The 21207-nt window shown below is 38.4% G+C and overlaps 4 protein-coding genes across 5 annotated transcripts in view; 1 reads left to right on the top strand and 3 right to left on the bottom strand.

Annotated features, from left to right (window-relative positions):
• Window positions 1-2453, bottom strand: part of LOC107695631 (ectoderm-neural cortex protein 1-like) — a 9400-nt gene extending 6947 nt beyond the window's left edge. Inside the window, exons 1-2 of one of the 2 annotated variants that reach the window (XM_016495644.1) lie at window positions 2198-2453; window positions 1-1158 (exon numbers count right to left, since the gene is read on the bottom strand). The exon at window positions 1-1158 is cut by the window's left edge and continues 676 nt beyond it. In XM_016495644.1, coding sequence (XP_016351130.1) covers window positions 1-1151 — 1151 coding nt within the window. In that variant the 5' untranslated portion in view covers window positions 1152-1158; window positions 2198-2453. The remainder of the gene's footprint in view (window positions 1159-2197) is intronic. The other variant, XM_016495645.1, reaches the window with a different exon arrangement.
• Window positions 2454-3738: 1285 nt separating this feature from the next.
• On the top strand, window positions 3739-6396 carry timm13 (translocase of inner mitochondrial membrane 13 homolog (yeast)). Its single transcript, XM_016495620.1, has 3 exons — window positions 3739-3947; window positions 5000-5068; window positions 5158-6396. Exons 1-3 carry the CDS (start codon window positions 3828-3830, stop codon window positions 5254-5256), a joined length of 288 nt encoding a protein of 95 aa, XP_016351106.1. The 5' UTR covers window positions 3739-3827; the 3' UTR covers window positions 5257-6396.
• A 2317-nt stretch (window positions 6397-8713) lies between these two features.
• LOC107695615 (transmembrane protease serine 9-like) lies at window positions 8714-17530 on the bottom strand. Its single transcript, XM_016495619.1, has 15 exons — window positions 17471-17530; window positions 16389-16564; window positions 16163-16290; window positions 15991-16058; window positions 15189-15364; window positions 15056-15097; window positions 14862-14975; window positions 14075-14240; window positions 13716-13990; window positions 13361-13503; window positions 12901-13288; window positions 11339-11507; window positions 10973-11238; window positions 9233-9369; window positions 8714-8909 (listed from the first exon to the last, which is right to left on the bottom strand). Exons 2-15 carry the CDS (start codon window positions 16519-16521, stop codon window positions 8748-8750), a joined length of 2367 nt encoding a protein of 788 aa, XP_016351105.1. The 5' UTR covers window positions 16522-16564; window positions 17471-17530; the 3' UTR covers window positions 8714-8747.
• Window positions 17531-19359: 1829 nt separating this feature from the next.
• Window positions 19360-21171, bottom strand: lsm7 (LSM7 homolog, U6 small nuclear RNA and mRNA degradation associated). Its single transcript, XM_016495643.1, has 4 exons — window positions 21079-21171; window positions 20733-20823; window positions 20551-20622; window positions 19360-20339 (listed from the first exon to the last, which is right to left on the bottom strand). Exons 1-4 carry the CDS (start codon window positions 21082-21084, stop codon window positions 20197-20199), a joined length of 312 nt encoding a protein of 103 aa, XP_016351129.1. The 5' UTR covers window positions 21085-21171; the 3' UTR covers window positions 19360-20196.
• Between the last annotated feature and the right edge of the window lie 36 nt (window positions 21172-21207).

Below are 21207 nucleotides of genomic sequence, written 5' to 3'. Positions count from 1 at the left end.
GCTGAACCATGTCCGAATCTAGCGACGAGCATCGGTGCAGCTTTGGACCATTCGTCATGCAAGGTGTTGTAGACCCAAACGTCTTTCGAAGCCCCATTTTCAGACCCGCGACCACCTGTGACATATACTTTACAGCCAATGGCACAAGCGCTGCACTCTTTGCGAGGGCTAGGAAGGTCAGTTTTGGGAGTGATCTCCTTCGCCTTGTGATCAATCATGTACACTTTGTCGCACATGAACGTTTGGCCTCCTAGAAGCAGGAGAGCTTGGCTGACCTTTCGGGGTTGGGCGCAGAAGCCCGTGACAACGCCGTCATTCTGCAGGATCTTCATTTTGCAACGGACAGCGTCTTCCACAATCTCACGGCCCACCTTGTGTCCCATGACGAGCTCCTCAGATGCAACGTTCTTTAGCAGGTAGGTTTCCGGGAGCAAGGCGAGTCGAACACAGCGCAGAAGGTCGGGAAGATCAAGATGCCTCCTTCCAATGTCTGCTCTGACCCAATCAATAACAGCCTCATACACAATACTTTCGTCCTCAACCTCCAGCTCCTCGCTAAAAACAAGCTCCTGAACTTTATCTTTGGGCAGGCTTAGGAAATCTTCAGTGTGGTATAGATTAGCAAAATTCGCCAGACACATTCGCCAAGAAAGTTCATACAGCCTCTGGCACTGATGAGCATCAGACAGAAGCATCATTCCAAGGCAGTTAGACGGATGCAGATTCTTCTCCAGGAATTCTGCGGCAGCATCACGGATGTCGTGGAACTGGAGCATGTCGCCAGCCTCCAGCAAAGACTCAGCATTTTCCTCGTTAATGATCACCCGGGCCGAGTAGGCGTAGTCTAGCAGGAGCTCCAGGACCTCCGGGTGCAAAGAGTCGTGGAAGTTGACCTCGGCGTCTCGACTCTCCTTTAGGCCACCACTGAACATGGCCTCAAAATAGCGGCTACATGAAGCCAGAACGGCTCGGTGGCATGGAAATGCTCGATGTCCAGCGTGCAGGACTACATCCGTGAAGACACGTCGCTTGCGGAGGAGGTTGAGTTGGGTAAGCAAGCTGTCTGCATGTGACGTCTTGTGGAACAGCTGGATGTTCATGGACCCAGAGCTTGACCTCGACTTTCGGTTCTCGTGATTACTGACAGACATCTTTAAACTGGATGAAAGACAAAAACATTTTTACAATTTCCTTTCAGATCCCTTTTGATAAAGTATTAACATCTCAAATCATCCGTGGACATTCATTTGATATTACTCAGAAGGCCTATTGTTCAGCAGTGTTTAAAAATCCTTAACATATAATTAGACAGTGGATACATAATAGTTAGGGCAATTAAACTTGGAACCAACCATCTCCTTGGGCGGCAGTAAACCCATAATCGTTTGTTAAACAGCAGTAAAATATTACAGCTTTTCGTTTACCTTGAGATTGTTCTCCCTTTCAGTACAAGGGTTAATGATTCATGGGAAATGAATCACCGCGTTCCTCTTTGATCTCTGATAAAGTTACTGCTCTTAGCTATCATTTCATAATTTCAGTAATGCATAAAACAATCCAACACTGAACCGCAGTATGAAACCTAATTGTTTAGGACAATAGTGAATGAAACTGAATGCTGGAATACTTCTAACATTTCTACTTTTTTGTGTTGCGTTTTAAATAATGTGATTTTAAAATACATTCTCACTGAAAACAGGCAACCAACCAAATTTTCAAAAAGCCTTTAAGCAGCCACCAAAACATCTTTAAGTTGAATCAACTAAGATACAATGACCCCTGAATTTACCATGGTAACTATAAAATACAATAGTAACTACATTCATTGCTTCTACAAGTACTGTCATGAGAAAATATTCATATATTAAAAATTCTGAATTAATTTAAGGTAACTATGGTTAACATGGCAACACGTGCATTTTTGTTTAAATAACTTAAGTAACCTGTTAAAGTACAACAGATTCTATATATTTTTCTTTGCTTAAAAAATTTGAGAAAAAAATGTACATGATATTCCATGTCATAAGATCATATCGCAATGCATTTAAAGATTTAATGTGGTTAAAGGAGAAGGTTAAAGTGACAGGTTTTCGCCAGACAAGTCTACTGAGCGGTACAATCAATGTATACACGTTTATATATTGTAAAGTTGTTTCGTATAATCAAAAGCAGTAGAACAAAAGTAGTATGACTTTACCTTATTTCCTTTCCACGCACGGACTTGTAAAGTATGCATTCGACTTTTAAGGACGCGTGTTACTTTAAGACGTCTCGTCGAAATGTTTCAGTAGTAACAGTTCTTGAGATGAGATCAGTCTGAAGCCTGCGAGATCTGCCTGTTACACGCTGCTGGGGAACATTACCACTGTGATTTGAGCTGTGAGTGAGCGTTTAGTGTGGATCTCAGTCGCTCCTCCTCTTCCCGCACGTTAAATGTCCAATCCTGGCGGAGGAGGTGATCTTAGGACGCGTTTTATTATTAATCAGAAGTGTTTCGGGGAATGAGTGATCATGCACATGTCAGTGTGACTGATATTGAAACACAATGCATGGTGGATGCATGCATATTTGTAAAAAAAAAAAAAACATTTTTGTCGAACGTAAGAAAAAATGTTTAAAAATATCTACAAAAAATGGTTACAAAAACTAAAAATAGGTTTAAATACAGCATTACTACATGAATAAATAATAATAATAACTCAATAAAAAATAAAATCATTGTAATTGTAAATAAAGGAATCAATAGCATTTTACAATTTTATATCATTCAACCATCATACCACCACAGTACATTGATATTAAGTCTCTTTCATTATGGTATTTAGTATCAGTCCACAATGTTTGCTTTCCAACACAATTATGAAGACAGGAGAAGCATGATGTTATTATTTGCATCTTTCTTTCTCGCTCAAAGTGGTTGTTGTACAAACAACAGCAGTGTACTGTACTGTGAATGAATGGACACTCACTGTACTGTATGACTGTTAATTACTGTCAGACCCCCTGCCAACATTCAGTGTTCATGTCTAACAGAGTTATTAGAGCTTAAACACAGCCGTTACTGTCTCAGCGCCCTGCTTACACAGTTTTTAACACCAATTATATCTGACTTTCCTATCATAGAGGTATCATACTTTTAACTTCCACTGCCTGTTTTGTCTTTAGGCACGATTAGAAATTATTCATTTTATTGCTATGATATCCCTTTACTGTATTATTTATTTACATGTATGTATGTTTTTTGTATGTTTTATAAATATCTAATAAAACAAAAAAAAATGGAAGAAAAATCATTTCTCCACCGCAATAACATACCTGTTGGAATGTAGCGGCACCTACTGGACAGAATCCATATTGCATTAAAGCAATATCTGTTAATAATTGCATTATTAACAGATATTTGTAACAAATGCAAATATTGCAGTCTTACTATATTACAGCACAATATATATATATATATATATATATATATATATATATATGCATTTTAGCATATACTGTTAATATAATTTTGTTGGCTCTTTCAAATTGCAAAACTGTTTTAAATCAAAAGTGATTCGTCTTTTTAAAATCAGAATTTATGCTAATAGCACCTTCCCTTAAAATCGGACTTTTTAGCTTAAAATTCATCACGTAATTTATTATTTTAGTTTTATTATTGCTTTTTGATTGTGCTGTAATTAAAAACTACATATCCCAAAAGTCAACAGTCAGGATGTTTTCCAGAGCGCTTCCGGTTCATCTCAAGGGCACAGTTATCACATGTACCGAAGCGACACTGACTTTAATCCAGTGTGTCGCTGTAATTAGGTCTACAAGTGTGTAAAATGGACAGTTTCGGTTCAGATTTCTCTTCGGGCTCCTCGTTTGGTAAAATGGACACTGGCACTATAATGGAGCAGGTCAAAGTTCAGATTGCTGTTGCAAACGCGCAAGAGCTGCTGCAGGTAAGTGACTTTAACCTCTTAAGATGCTAAATGGTGTTTTTTGTAAGTCTGTTTTTGAGAAACATGTTAAATAGTTTTATTATTGTGTATATTGGTAAATAAATTAATAGAAATGCACCATGGTATTAGCATGGTGAATATATTTGGAGTGCCATGCATATGTCATGGTGGTTATCATTAAAAACAGTTCATCACGGTGTACACTTACTAAAAAAATAACATGATATTATCCTGGTATTTTCAACTTGTATCATCGTACATCGTTCTCTCTCTCTCTCTCTCTCTCTCTCTCTCTCTCTCTCTCTCTCTCTCTCTCTCTCTCTCTCTCTCTCTCTCTCTCTCTCTCTCTCTCTCTCTCTCTCTCTCTCTCTCTCTCTCTCTCTCTCTCTCTCTCTCTCTCTCTCTCTCTAATTTTGTCTCTAAAATATGATAAAACTGCTTTTGAACACGTACCATATTACTACCATGATAAATTTTAAGTACTGTTGTATTGAAATACCATGATATATGGTATTTAAAAATGTACTGTGGTGGCTCCATGGTACAGTGGTTGTATACAATAATTTAGGTACTACAGTATTACTAAGTATGTCCAAAAATACCATGTTACATGTCCAACAAAATGTCCGAAAAGCAGTACAAAAAATACCATAGTAGTACCATAGTATGGTGTTCTTGCAAAAACCTTCAAATACCATATATTTATATAAATATTATAAAGTACCGTCATATTACTATGTAATACTATCACTATACTATACTGTAAATAATGATTTTGTTGTAAATAAAACACTTTTTTTCAGAAAACATCATTTTTAGTGTTTCTACTTCAATTTTTCACATTTATTTGTAATTATTTTGTGAAATGTATTAGCAATTTATGACTGAATTGTTTCAAAGTAAATCCTACACCAAAAATTATAACTGTATGATATTGCCATATTACATTTTTGCAAGGTTCTTCAAGGTATCACTAGAACCAAAAGGTAACATGGTACTACCACACTAGAATTATTCCATGCCTTCCTAATAGAATTTGTCCCACATTGCAGAGAATGACTGATAAATGCTTCAAGAAGTGCATTGGCAAGCCAGGAAGCACATTGGACAACTCTGAACAGGTGGGAGCGATACTTCCTATGCCGTTACCCATGTTTATTTGAGGGAAAAAAAATATAAACCCATCTGTTCCCCATTTGTTTTTTCCCAGAAATGCATTGCCATGTGTATGGACCGATATATGGACGCATGGAACACGGTCTCCCGCGCATATAATTCCAGATTACAGAGGGAAAGGGCACGTATTTGATGTGCAGATGGCAGTCGGTACTACCTCAGTCCTCAGGTAGAGATGTCTAGTCTCTGAATACACGACAGGTGTATAGACTTGGCTCTCTTACCACACAACAACAGCTGATGGCTACAGAAGGAACCAGGTGGTTGGATTTAGACTCTACATGGACATTTTTCATTACATTTTGTTTGTTAAAATGATTATATAAGACATAAAATAGCTGTTTAATAATTGACAAATTCAGATTAAGGGATTGATAATTGTAGTAGCAACTCTTATGCTTATAATGATGGCTGGAATTGGGATAACAAAAGAATGGGTCTGGATTTTAGCTCCACTTTCCTGTTCGGAGGTTTCACTATGTTTAAAAACAATGCTAAAATTCAGATTCTTCACCTTTTGCTGTTATCCATTTATCAAGCAGCCAATCAAAATTCAGCATACCGTCTGTGTCTTTTGTCATTGGGTGGATGTTACTCCATTCCCTGAGGGAAGGGCTCACTTTACCAACTCTGTTCCACAAACCTAGTTCTTCTCCCAGAGGGGGAGAATTCAGGGGTGCCTTTGTTGCAATAATTGTCGCTTCTTCACCAGGAGCAGCCAAACAGTCCTTCTTACTTACATCTGAAGAGCAAACCACAATTGTCAACCCTGGAGTGTCATTTGTCTCATTGTCTCATAAGTACAGTAGTAGGGTTGTTTAACTGCAAGCCTTTGTAGTTCAATTTGTGTACAAGTCAAAATTTCCCATTTCCATTGCTTCGAGTCTTGGAAAGATTTGGACAGAGACTCAAACTCCACCAAGGTATGTCCAGACAGATGTTGTGTAATTGTCACCAAGCTGTTTTTATGAAATGCAAATAAATAACACCAAATTAGTCCATTTTTATTGATGTTTATTCTTTCATTGGTTAACAGATGTAGCACCATTTGTACAAATTAGGCCTGAAACGCACTAAGAAAGTAAATTAACGTACGTGTTGCATTCCCAGCATTGCCACAGGGGGCACTATAGCATGCATTTCTGAACTGTCTTCTTGTATAGCCTGGTCAAGTATTGTCATGGTGGAGCAACGGTTTGAAAAGAATCTTGTTTAGGCCCTGTCCCAAATTGCACCCTAAACCTTCGCGGTCTTCCTCTGAGTCCGCACTTTCGTGATGTAATGCCACTTTGACTGTCGGGTAGAAGTCTGCTGCGGAGCTCGCCTCAGTGCATGCTCGGCAGAAGTGCGGATCGAGGGCGCAAAGGGGGAGCTCGCGAGCACCCTTCGGAACCGTTCTGACTGTAGGGACACCCTACAGTCTTGTGGACTTAAGACACACGCACGCGGCGGCCATTGTAAGTCCGTAAGACTTGCAAATGCACATGAAGTGTTCCATCTGTGACAGGTCCTTAATGGCATAAACATTTATATTGAGGTTTCCATCGTAATATACAATATGTTTCTTTCCTTAAAAGGTTACTTTACCCCAAAATGAACATTTTGTCATTAATCACTTACCCCCATGTCGTTCCAAACCCGTAAAAGCTTCGTTCGTCTTCGGAACACAATTTAAGATATTTTGGATGAAAACCGGGAGGCTTGTGACTGTCCGATTGACTGCCAAGTAAATAACACTGTCAAGACCCAGAAAGGTATGAAAGACATCGTCAAAATAGTCCATCTGCTATCAGTGGTTCAACCGTAACGTTATGAAGCAATGAGAATACTTTTTGTACGCTGCACGGATGCGCTGTTTTCGTTCAAATCAAAGCACTCCTACGAATACTTTTTGTACGCTGCACGGATGCGCTGTTTTCGTTCAAATCAAAGCATAAATACACGTAGAAAACGTATCTTTGTGTCGCGGCTGACACAGAATAGCGTACGCAGTTTGCGTTCAGCGGATATTCTCCAAAATGGCGCTACAATGATGCGGAGAGACACAGAGGAGACGAATTGTTGAATAAAGTCGTTATTTTTGTTTTCTTCACGTACAAACAGTATTCTCGTTGCTTCATAACGTTACGGTTGAACCACTGATGGCAGATGGACTATTCTGACGATGTCGTTCATACTTTTCTGGACCTTGACAGTTATTTACTTGGCAGTCAATGGGACAGTCACAAGCCTCCCGGTTTTCATCCAAAATATCTTAAATTGTGTTCCTAAGACGAACGAAGCTTTTAAGGGTTTGGAACGACATGAGGGTAAGTGATTAATGACAACATTTTCATTTTGGGGTGGAGTAACCCTTTAATCTTCCTTAATCCTTCTTTCCGCATCAACCAAGTAAAAACAAATTACCTCTATTTTGTAGTAAAGTCCATTTTGTGTTCGAGGAATATAAATCCTGCTGGTTATATTTGTCTCTTGAAATCGGAATTTATCAAACTTCTGGCAAGCGAATGTTGCAATTTTTTATTATCTTACACCTAAAGTGAAAACCACTTCAAAATTATCATTATTTTTAAGTCATGTTGGTTACACTCAGGGCCACATGGAATCTGCATCCTAACTAATTAGGAGCCTCTCCAATGATTATTCCTTCAAAATCATTACAATAAAAAAAGTCTGCAGATTCAGTGGGGGCCTCATGGTTTAATAGCCTCAATGGCTATAGCACATCAAGGGCTACTGCTTCATACTCCAGATTGCATTGGTAATAAATACCAAAAATATATATTTTGACAGTACAGTATGAACCAGTTGGTAAAGTTGTCCATTAGAGTTTCATGCGTTCATTTCTAGGGGTGTAACGATACACATATTTGTACTGAACCGTTCAGTACGAGGGTTTCGGTTCAGTACGCATTACAAACCGAACGATTCGTTGTACTAATCCTATTACATTTGGAAAATAAAAGAGCTTAAAGTGTGTGAAATACAATGTTCTCAGTGCCACTGCGCTCAACGACATAACAGCCCTCAAAGAAAAACACACTGCTCCAGTCAGGCATAGTCTGGACTAGCTCGTTCGTTGCAATATGGCTAGTAACATTTTTTGTTTGTATGAAGGCTAAATACAAATAAAAGGTGAACATTACTTGTAACGTTTTTATTTCTAAAATATAGTTTTATAGGATGAGGTTTCATTGACTTGGCAAATTCATTTTTCAGAGGTTTGTAGGTACAGACATCTGTTGTGGGCATTCTTGGCAGTTTTTCTGAGGCTTTTTTTTATTTTTTATATTGTTCCTGTCGATATCGGAATTATGGAAATAGACGAAAACAAGGAGATACACACTCTACAAACTATCACCGCAGCATTTAGGCAGGCATTTCCAACTGATTCAGACAGGGCAAAACAAATCACCGTAACAAATCGTCATATAAAATTTGTAAAAATCAAGGAAATTTCTCTGGCATTTCTTTCTTTTTGCTGTATTGAAAACATACCGAACTGTGACTCCACTGTGTTGTATCGAACCGAAATGTAAATTTTGTGAACCGTTACACCCCTATTCATTTCATTTGAGAGGTATGACTGCACATCACTTGTGAGAAAGATGGTGGAGGATATTTTTAAAAAGGGAGGTATATAGATATCCATTCTCTGACAGCTGTGACCTGCATGTAAACTCCTGGGAAGCCAAGTCGACCACAGCCGTGACCCCAGCTGGTCACCCCAGCCAGAAACCACCGGCCCTGGGGTTCGCGGCACACCAGAGGGCCCCCTGAGTCTCCCTGCAGACAAAGACAAGACCACTGCATTCATTGGTGTTTTTATGGAAGGTATGACATTTACAGAAGTCTGCTGAAAACTCAAGGATATGGTTGGGTTACATTGGGCTGGGTTACGTAATCAGCTTAAGAGGCATGGTGGATGTTTTAAGTGGTAAAAAAAGACTTTTAGAGCATTAAGTATCATTGGGTAAGTGCAATGGTGCTTCAGAAAAAGTGAATCAGATTTCTCCTACAAAGAGAAGAATGTGCAACTCCTCACTATTTTGAATAGTAGAGTTCAGAACTCTTTAATATTGGAAACAAATTTTTGACCAGAAACTTACCAGACATGTGTCCTTGTCTCCTTCCATAGAGCCAGCACACATCATGTTGTTGGTAAGTTCAGCACCGTAAGCTTGCTGGCAGTCCAACTTATCAATGACATTAACCTGTGCTTTTTGCAGCAAATTGGTTATCATACCTACATGGGATAAACAGACCATATGTCATAATGCACCTTGTCAAACAAAAGCAATCACAATTTTCCATATCTTTTAGGAAAAATACTTATTCAAGTAGGGGAAGAATAGAAGAGCTGTTTTAATGTCGTTTTCACACTTGGTACATTTGACCCAATCTTAAGTCCCACAATACCCGTGATGGATACCCAACTGGTCTACTAATAGCATATAGCAGGGGTGGCCAACTTCTGTCCGGGAGAGCCACATGCCTTGTCCAAATACCCCCACTTGTGGTCTTTGCACTTGACCACTTGACTACTTATATGATGTGTATCCTGTATTTGGCTGTATTTGTGTTCAAGTGAGGATGAAGACCACAAGTGTGTGTAGAACTTTGCATTACCTAATGTGACACACTTAGGCAATAGTGTTGTAAAAATCCAAGTGTTTACATAGCTTTATTTTTATTTTAAATACTTTTTCATTACCTGATGGGACACACTTATATAGTGTTGTAAAAATGCAAGTGTTTATATAGCTTTTTTTTTTTTTGCATTTTAAAATCAACTTCTAAATGTCTGTTCAGTAGTCCCTGTAACATGACAATTTAATTTGTGGTGCATCTAATTAAGTGATAAAAACAGTTGCAAATGTTGTACAAAATATATTTAACCACTTCTCATCTTTGCACCAATAAAACGTGCAACACTTTGTTTTCTACCAAATTATATATAATAACTAATTATTATATTAATATTTAACTTGCATCGGAAAGGTTTCCGTGACCTCTCGCGAGATCTCAGCAAAAAAAGTCCCACGATTTATTTTCAGAACATGATACATGATAGGATACACTAAAGGTGCGTTTCCACTACGGAGTCAAATCTGCACTCCGTGCCGCTGGCAACGCTACAACGCCACTGCTTTGGGTCGATTGCAAGTGACGTCGCAGGTATCGGAGAGTGCAAGTGGCGATTGCAAGTGACTTCGTAATTTAGCTTCTTTTGTCTTGTCTTCACCACCTGGCTATACTGTTGTAAAATGTTGAGAGATTCAAACAAAAAGTAATCAATAAATAGAACAAAATAAAAAATAAAAAAGACTGCAAGTGACGTCGCTAGCGGAAGTGCAAGTGTCTGAGAATGCACGTCTGAGAGTGCAAGTGCCAAGCTGCAGCCAAACCCTTCTCCAAATTTAGGGCAGAGCATGCCTCTGAAAACTGTTTACATACTGCTTGCATTTCATCATCTTTTAACGGCGATTGGTTGTTGCCCTGCATTGTTCGCACGATATTTGCATAAAGTCGAGGAATGCCCAAACTTTCTGAAGCTCTCAGCCGCTTTCAGTCCGATAATGTGCCACCTCTGGCATATAGCATTTCATGTTTGGTTTGTTTTTACATCCATTACAAAATGTATGACGACTAATGTGAATCAAATTCCCTTTTTCAAACAGATGGTGAACACTTGGTGAACACTCTAGTTTGGAAGACAGCTTCAGCATTAGCCACACATTAAGGTCACTCGAACCTAGGTCCGCACCAAAACGTGTAGGGTGATAACGATATCATAAACTACTAGTGTTAGGTTTTGTCTTGGTCACCTTGACCAACCCCATACTTACCATCCTCCCTCATAGCACCCCATCCAATGATGTAGCATTCCATATTTTTGATGAAGCTATGCCAGGGAGAAGGCAAACACACAGTCTGGATGGTGTAGGACTTTGGGGCAGGGATGGAGAGTTCCACCAGGGCCACATCGAAGTCCATGGTGCTGCCATTGAAAGCAGGATGATGGATGATCCTTTGCACTGGAATCACCAGAGCACCCACTCCAGACCAAATGACCGAGCCAAGACTTACCGTCCAGCTGCCAGGGTTCAGGTCACTATTAACGAAAACAAAATAAAACACAATCTTCCCTGTTCAACTCTGTCCAGATCTGAAAGTAGAGCATGTTGGGTAGATGTCAATCAAAGGTACACTACCCTCTGAAGCAGTGAGCTGCAGTCAGGAGCCATTTGCAGTGGATAAGCGTAGCTCCACAGCGGTGAGTGCGTTGGTACTGCAGACTGCCCACCCATGGCCATTCACCTCTATGGGCAGTGACACCACCAATAATCCTCTCCTGGCCCATAGCTGGACGATTCCCACAGTCTACAAAGTAATCAAGTGACTCTTTTATTCTTATTCCTAAAGCTAGTTCAATGGGTCCTTAGTCGGGGTATATACCATATTACATTTACACCCATAAGGCTGTGAGGGATGCATGTACATTCTGTTCAATGGGTTGTACAGTTGAGCAACTTGGTGTCAATCAGCTGACACAATGTTGAAAATATGCTATTCTGAAAAAACTTAGTGCACTAAAGAACTCTGGGTTGTGAAAATTGGTGACAGTACAACCTTTCGAACAGACTGTACCTCTACCCTTATTTCTTTCATCTAAATTTAAGGGGATCATGAACTGAGAAATCAAACTTCCCTTGATCTTTTGACATATAAGAGGTCATTGTGCTATTAAAACGTTCTGTAAGTTTCAGGACTCAAAACTTTCTCGTTAGTCTAAAAACAGCTTACATTGAAGCCAATCTGCCAAAACGACAGATTGTGGAATTTGCCACTTTATGACATAATAGTGTGGCTAAACACCACCTTCTCAGAAGATCAACACCTGCTTCTACATCACTGCCTGTTTAACCCCATCCACCAATGTGTGCATTTATGAACTTCATTTTTTAAGTTCCAGACCGCGTCAGTAGGAACTTGGTCCTTTGTTCACTTCATTTTACCATGGATTCATTTACAAACAAGGCACAATTTGACGCAGGATTTTCAGAAAGATTGAAACTAAAAGACGATGCTGTCCCGACTATATTGGATCCGACAATAATGTCGCAAGACTCAAGTGTGAGAAACTGTTTTTATTATGTGGTCACTATTTCTTTGTCTATTATTACAGAGTGTTTGATATGTACTGAGTATTTATGCGTTTTTAATCTAAATCACAGCAGTGTCCATCTATGAAGGATGTAGGCTGTCAAACATAACACAACTATAAGCCAGTCACAGCAGTGGGCGTTTACTTCTGAGTCTACACTCCGCCAAACCTATTCAAACAGAGCGTTCTGATGAGGGGGGTTAAAAACAGGATAGAAAATTGCCTATTACTTCTGAATTATGTTTTTTGATGTAAACATTTTAATAACATTATAAGTGGACCTCAGAGAACAGTACAACATAAAAAAAACAAAGGTAGTTAATGACCCCTTTAAATATGGCACCTACCCTGACGAAGGTCTACTCTAGATAGTTAACATTTCATTAAAAAGAGTGCAAACCAGAGTAAATGTTGTAGAGCAGGGGTGCCCAATCCTAGGATCAGCTCTGGTGCCTGCCTGCAAAGTTCAGTTCCAACCCTGCTCCAACACACCTCTTTGTAATAATTAAGTACTTGATTAGGTTTGGAGCTAAACTTTCCAGTAAGGTAGATCTTCAGAAGCAGGATTGGGCATTCTAGAGATTGAGATTATGGATAGAGATTATTTACCACAGTTTTTCTCGTCAGCTTCATTGGGGCAGTCAGCGACTTTGTCACACTCCGGGTTTGTCTTGCTGATGCACATGTCTCCGCCACAGTTATAATTACCACTGCAGTTCCCAGTAGCAGGGTAATAATCATTACTGACTTGCTCAGAGGATAGGCTCATAACTTTAGCAATGTGAACTGTAGTGGTTGTGACGCTAGGGACAGTGGGGGCGACTTGGATTGTTGGTGCAGTATTGGTGTAGCTCAGAATCCAGTTGCGGAGCTTGGTAACGCGGGAATAGACTCCAGGCTTGTTGATCTGTGCGCATCCCACTCCCCAGCTCACCACGCCAGCCAGGAAAAAGCGTCCAGGGGACACCTCACATACCAGAGGGCCTCCGGAATCTCCCTGAAGGACAAACCCACATTTAAAGCAATTGAATAATTAATTTTGAAACACTTTTAAATCAAGTACCCTTACCTGACAAGAGTCCACCTTCCCTTGAAGAAATCCAGCACACATCATATTTTGGGTAAGTGCACCTCTGTATACAGTTGACTTGTTGCAAACTTTCGAGTCAATGATCTTCACAATTGCCTTCTGTAATGTTGAAGGCACCTCACCTGCTCGGGCACAAAGAGGTGTAGTCTCAAAAAGAGTAGTCACAAGTAGCCAGGCTTTTGACTTGTGGCAAAACCACTGGTCTTCACGGAATCTTATTAAGACTAAGAACTCAGTCAAGAAAAAAGCATCTAAGTGACCAAGTACATCTAAGTTAAACTCAACAAATTCAAGCAAAAGTATATTCAGATGCTTTCCGCAACATCAAACATACTTGTGTACTGATTAAGAGTTCCCCAGCCAGAGACGATGCAGTTCTGCCCAGGACTGAAAATATGAGAGGATGATGGGATACAGACTGGCTGAACATAAGAGCTGAACGTCAATGGTGTTTCCAACTCCAGCACGGTCACATCACTGTCAGTGGTCATGGGATCGTATCTCGGAGAGACAACCAGGGACTTGATGTTTATCATGGTGGCTTCGCCCTCCTCCCCACTGACTAGATTGGCTCCCACAAGAGCCGTCCAATCTTTTGGGTTGTTTTCTCTTTGGTATATAAGAAGACATATTTAGATATACATTGGTGTCTAGAGAGGGGCTGATGAAGATTCTACAAGAACGATTCCTCACGTTTCAAAACAATGGGCAGCGCTGACGAGCCAATGATTGTTGACGATGGATGCACCACAGGTATGACGGCCACGTAGTCTCAGACTGACCTGCCAGGGTAGCTCCCCGTGACGGCCATTTTCACCACCCACAACACGGTTAGCCATGGCTGGACGTGTTCCACAGGCTATAAGAGAAACAGTGGTTAACAATCAAATAACATAAATTAAGCTAGAACTAGCCACTACAATTCTATAGTTCTTTGGTTGCTAACGTGTTTTTAGTGCCTTTAACATGTTTATATGCATTTCCAATGGTATTCTAGGTGATTTCTAGGTTGTCCTGGTTGGTTTTTAGGTGGCTTCTGGTCTCTGTGCAATTCTTGTCGCAATATAACAAAGAGTGAAAAATGTAAGGGGGTCTGAATACTTTCCGTACCCACTGTAGCTTGTGTACATCTTAAATTGAAGTCTATTGATTTTTTTGCCAGTATTGCTGTCCATTGGGTGGAAATCCATAGAAGACTAATAGCAGCACACATTGTCTCATTATGCTGCACAGTTTGACATATTCAAATGTGTACCAATATTATGTACATTTAATTAGGATTTGTGGTTTGTTCAAATGACTAACCCTTGGTGATTGTGATGTTTGCCTTAACAAGCACAACTATAAATACATGTTCCACTCCTTTAAACTATTTTGATACTAAAATGTCAAATTTTAGCAAAAAAAGTTCTTAAACTTACAGAAAGGAAACTAACAGCTAGTTCAAGAGTTAGCATAATAGCAAGATTGTGACACTTACAGCAAAATGTTTCATCTGAACCATCAACACAGTCGGTTATAGAGTCACATTCTGGATTTGTTTTTGTGACGCACTCGCCATTGTCACAAGTGAATGTGTTCTCAGGACATTTACCTGCCATAAATAACAAACAAATCTGAGCACTCTAAGTTTACAATAAACCTTCAAATATGATCAATAATATATTATCTTACTTATGTCATTCCCAATCTCATAGAATGACTTTCCACTTGCTCCTGGAATTATAAAATAGGTAAAAATAACACTATTATTAACTTGTTTTTTAATTCGTTTTTTTTTTAAGAGGAAAAAAGGAAACTGGCGTACCAAGAAGGATGATGCTAGTGATCTCTCCATAATCTGGGATAACAATGGGTTTCCCATTCAACATGGCCTTCAATCCAGAGCGGAGGAGGTCTTGAACAAAACTCTCTGTATACCCCTGGACTTGAGAGATCCGGAAGACCAAACGTAGAGAGGTCAAAACATTTGTATTGGCATTCCTGAAAGATATCACAGACTCTTAAACAAATACCATAATTCCCCACCATGTGAAAGGAATAGTTAACCCAAAAATTTAAATTAGCTAATAATTTACTTACCCTCAGGCCATCAAAGATAGTATGAGTTGTTTCTTCATGAGAACAGATTTGGAGAAATGTAGCATTACATCACTTGCTCACCAATGGATCGTCTGCAGTGAATGGGTGCCGTCAGAAGGAGAGTGCAAACTGCTGATAAAAACATCACAATACTCCACAAGTAATCCTCACCATTCCAGTCCATCAGTTAATGTCTTGTGAACTGAAAAGCTGCATGTTTGTAAGAAACAAATCCATCATTAAATCGTTTTAACTTTATATCATCGCTCTGGACAAAATAACAGTCCATAATCCATAATAACGCTTTCTCCAGTTAAAGTGTGATGGCAGATTATTGTGATGTTTTTACCAGCTGATTCTGACGGCACCCATTCACTGCAGAGGATCCATTTGTGAGCAAGTGATGTGATGTGATGAATTGGTGTTCTGATGAAGAAACAAACTCTTCTACATCTTGGATGGTCTGATGGTAAGTACAGTTTCAGCTAATTTTATGTTAAAACATAGCATGTAAGCAGTGTACCTACCCATATGCAACTATCTGGCAGTCAATAAAGTGACTTGCCACTGCAGAGGCGCTAAAGATATTCCTGATCTGTAAAATAGTGAAGACAGCAAACCCCTTTTTACATCTGCATTTTATTGTTTTGAAATAACTAATAAATTGAGCACATTAACATTCATGTCTTCTGGTCGTACCTTTTCTTTCAGAGTCGCAGTCAGAACTACATAGAAACCTGATGTTTTATCTCGCAGATCTGGATCATAACTGAGACCTTCCAATTCCACTGTTTCCATGAAATAATGTTCCTCTTGTATTAAATAAGCTAAACAGGGAAAACAAGGTTGGTTTAAGTTTCCATCAGTATCATAATATTTTGATTGTTTGTACAAATGACTATAAAAAAAAAAATATTGAGTTCACCTGTCATAAATCCCACAGCAGCCCCAATGATGAGAAGAATCAGTATGGCAGCTAAAGTTATACATTTGCAAGTGGAGAGGTAAGCTGGCCGTGGATCACCCTCGGGCCACTTATTCAAGTCTTTCTTCTCCATTTCAGTCTATACAAAGACCTGCAACACAACCTGGACATCCAAACTGTAAAACACAAGAACACATGGAGGCAAGAAATACAGACAGATGACCAGGTAAAAACAGGATTGGGTTTTTAAGAGCTCAAAAGCATTAGCGACTCCCTTGGGTGCCGACATTGAAAATCATCTCGTGGGATGCCAAAGTATTAGTTCACCAACCATAGAATGAGACAATACTAGGAGTGGTTCCGAGAAGCCAAACCAAACCTCTGTCGAGTCGGAAATGTTATAACACAGAAATATGAAACGTGCTGTTCCAGAATATATTGATATAGTTACTTTTCATTTCAGGGTTGTAAATGCCACAACAACTCTCTCATTACATATATCGAGGTCAAACAGATGATAAATGCCAATTAAAACTATTATTTGCATGCTTGCCAACAACGATGCAACAGTATCAAATAAAAAGGCAGGTTTTGGCATACAGCTTGAGAAAACAATACAATATAGACCTACTCCAATTAATCTAGAATATAATCAAATGGATAAAATATTTTAAATTAAAGAAAAAATATGATATAGAATAATTAAATACTTATTATTTCAGGTCACAACAACTACAAAAATGCATGCTAAAAACAGTAGGAGTATGCTCACTATATATGCCATTTAAAACCTAAATTGCAAAATTATTATGTGCATGCATGCATGAAAAAAAACAGTGCAATAGTGTGAAATATAAAATAGCTATAATAAATTGCAATCACAATTCGACCAATTACATAATGCAATACAATAATATTTTCGTTTTTAACATAATAAAAATAGATCAGTTAAAAAAATACTATTCTGAGGAACTCGATACAAAGTAATGCAAAGAGTATTAAAACTGACTGTGTGTAATAACTTCTGGCACAGTTCACGCACCAATAACTAGTTACGCAGTGTTTAATAGATTGTTACTCACCGTTTCAGACAGCATCTGGTCACTGAGGCATCTGATCTTTACGTTGACGTCCGAATAAACCTCAAGATACGTTTGGGGACTATATAGAACGCAGCACTGTTATGTGGTGGGCGGGGCTTCACACAGGTGAGGGCGGGATCTCGTGTTTGATTGGCCGGTGCTGCGTTGTCCATATAAAACTGTTGTTTTTATAATAAAATCCTCAAATATTTCTCACAATATTACTTTAAGACTTCTAAGAGATGTAGAGAAATAATAGTTGTTGTTCTTAGGAGGGGTTAAATGGGGGGAAAAAAATCAAAAACAAAGCCAGAAGCTTATACTTCAAATAGTTTTAAATTTATTTCTATCTATCTATCTATCTATCTATCTATCTATCTATCTATCAAATGCTTCGTGTCATTTTCTCTTCTCTGTTTATGTCCTTATTTGTATCTTTTTATATTACTTATTCTGTTTTATTTTATATCTTTTAGTTCGTAAAATGTATTCTAACAAATCTACTTCTGAGTTTGTATTATTGTTTATATCTGTTCATTTTTATTTAGATTTTTTACAGCTTATATATTTTTATATATTTTTTTCATCTTTGTTATGTTTCTTATATATATATTTCTCTCTCTCTCTCTCTCTCTCTCTCTCTCTCTCTATATATATATACTTACTTTATTATACATTGATGTTTTCCCATGTTTCATGCTTGTAGATTGTAGGCTATTTTAGCTGATAAATCTGTTTGTCAAATGTTATTTTTTATTTATATATTCATTTTTATTATTACTTTTTTTTTACCTAATTATTTCCTATTTTTTCTTTTTTTTTAACCTCATAGGTTTAATCTCTACTGTGCAAAATGAAATACATGAAATACAACTTGCCACACTAGCCCACCATGCCTCAGACTTCTACTGACCTGGATAAGTATTAAGAGTTGGCGTGGCTTCATACAGCAGCTCCTCTTACAGACCCCTCTAAAGTTAACCATCAGTTAACAGACCCTGAACCACTATAACTGTGTTACCCAATAAAGCCCAGACTTGGGTGCCAGTGCGCACTGATAAAATCTGGAAAGTCCTGCTGTTCAAAAGAGCACCAGTGAGGCAAGACACACTGAGCCCTTCATTCATAACTGCTAGAAAACTGCCATCACAAATGGAGGGACCAACAAATCTCAATTACCACACACGTATTGCATTAAATATCAGAGTGGAAACTATACTGGATCTCACTAGTATATTGATGTACATGCTGTTTCCCACTTAAAGTCAATCCCGAAAGTTTAAAGCAGGGCTTTGTGGCTGTGCTAAGAAGCATGAATGGCTAATCTGATATCCATCAAAAAAGCTCTCTTCTTGGTGGAAAACCCTGTTTCCAAGCTTTTAGTGAAGGTTATAGAAAAACATGATTTGAGTGTATATGAGAGTAGTTCTTCTGTTATGCTTTAAAGAAACTGTTTACTCAAAAAAGAAAATTTGCTGAAAATGTACTCACCCTCAGGCCATCCAAGATGTAGATGGGTTTGTTTCTTTGTGAGATTTAGAGAAATGTCACCTGCTCACCAGTGGATCCTCTGCAGTGAATGGGTGCCGTCAGAATGAGAGTCCAAACAGCTGATAAAAACATCACAATAATCCATACAACTCCAGTCCATCAGTTAATATCTTGTGAAGTGAAACTGCATGTTTGTAAGAAACAAATCTATCATTAAGACATTTTTAACTTCAAACCATTGCTTCTGGCTAAAGTACAAGTTCTTTATCCATAATATTTTTATTGCTTTTTCCAGTGAAAAAGTCATCTCATCTGAATCAGGAAAGAAATATGCACAGATCGATCACATTTTACAAGCAAAAACAGTCCGAAACGGTTCTAAACAAATGTTTGTGGATTTTGATGTGAAAAGACAACAGGAGATGGACTTCTTCACTGGAGGAAGAGTCATTATGGATTAGACTCATGTTTTTGCCAGAGGTAACGTTAAAACACCTTAATGATGGATTTGTTTTTTCACTTTATAAGACTGGAGTCTTGCGGATTATTGTGTTTTTAATCAGCTGTTTGAACTCTTTCTGACGGCACCCATTCACTGCAGAGGATCCACTAGTAAGCAAGTGTAATAAAGTGTATGCATGTTCTTAAGAAAAACATTCTCCCAAATAGGGAAGGGTCCATAACGGAGTCTTTAATCTTAGGAATTAGTTTTGCGAGTGTAAAACAGAGGAGACGACACCACAAAGGTAAACACAAATGTTTTCTCAAGGTGTCTCAGAACCGAAGACCTTCAAAATACAGTTTCCATTTAGATTATACAAAGATGTTCACTGAAAGCTTGCTGAATGTTCAACTGTTTGTGTGTGTACAAAAGCCTTCTGAGAAGGTAATCCTGTGGGATCCACCCTTGAGGTACAGGCATAATCTTTGTTTTTGCTTAATTTAGAAATGGTTACATCCCAGATGTTTATTAATGTCTAAATTAATAAAACAACACTGAAAGAACTAGGGCAACATCACGCACCCATTTTCATGAACAGAAAGCAAGCCTTATAATTCAAACCATAATCAACACACACAAAAAGAGAGTTTCATAAACCACAGAAACAAAACCAACCAAAAACACTTATCCTGAGTCTAAATACAAAATGTATTTTTCATGATTTCAGACCTAACAAAAACCATCTATTTTCTTCACCAGACATCTATACAATGCAAGAAAAAAAGGCATAATGTTATCCATCTTGCTGTTGAATGAAAGGGTTCGGAATGGCCTCCATCCCGTCCTGTGGACAGATCAGCACGACAGACGTCCCTCGACATACAACCAGACCGAGCTGCCTGGTGTCTTCAGTCAGTTTATACTGATCATCAGGATCTGCGTAAAAAGGTGTGATCAGGAATCATGATTAAAATGTAAAAAAATTGTATTAAAATAAATAAACATTAAAACTTGAATCTTATTAACCGTTTGATTAGAATAAAAATATAAACAATTAAAATAAATATAGCTAAAAATGTATTAAAATAAATTTCAAAATAAAATATATTTTTTATTATTTATTTCACAATCAGTCTGGAGATTTTACCTCGCATGTATTCAATGGTGCCATCCAACACAAGATTCAACAGCGGGTCGAAGCCTTTTAAGACCCCACTTGCTGAAAATAGGAAACAATGAATGTTAAATTCAACGTAACTTAATTAAGCATAATATAATGTCATTATATTATTTAAACCCCTAATTTATCTCATAAAGCAACTGTCTCACCTTCACGACCTCCTTGGAACTTTACTCTTATATGTTTGTCGATGTATTTCGACAAATCAAAAATACTCTCCTTCTTTTTCTTCTCTTTATCCTGCAAATCAAGACCACGGATTATATATAAAATATTACAGGCCTGTATAATATAATATCAGACCATGTAGCTTAGCGCAATAATACACAACACAATACATCACATTTACAATAACCAGCTGGCTCTAGTGTGTAAAATTCAACTTTAAGCGCCCACAAGACATGTGTGTGTTTATATGTGTGTTTGTTTGTAAACGCCACGCGTCCATAGAAGCGTTTATAAAGTGAACGGTGAGGAAACGTTTGCGCTACTCACCGCCATGTTCAAAACTCCTGTACGCCCCGCCCACTCTGCGTTGACGCTGGACGCCTGCCTCTCGACCAATCACAACACGCGCCGGTGAACCTTGACTGAAAATATGTTTAATTTGATCATCTTTAAATA

Source organism: Sinocyclocheilus anshuiensis, unplaced genomic scaffold, assembly GCF_001515605.1.
Source record: "Sinocyclocheilus anshuiensis isolate Anshui unplaced genomic scaffold, SAMN03320099.WGS_v1.1 scaffold706, whole genome shotgun sequence".
NCBI classification, from domain to species: Eukaryota; Metazoa; Chordata; class Actinopteri; order Cypriniformes; family Cyprinidae; genus Sinocyclocheilus; species Sinocyclocheilus anshuiensis.
The sequence above is the reverse complement of the archived record's forward strand: the minus strand, read 5'-3'. Positions and strand labels throughout refer to the sequence as shown.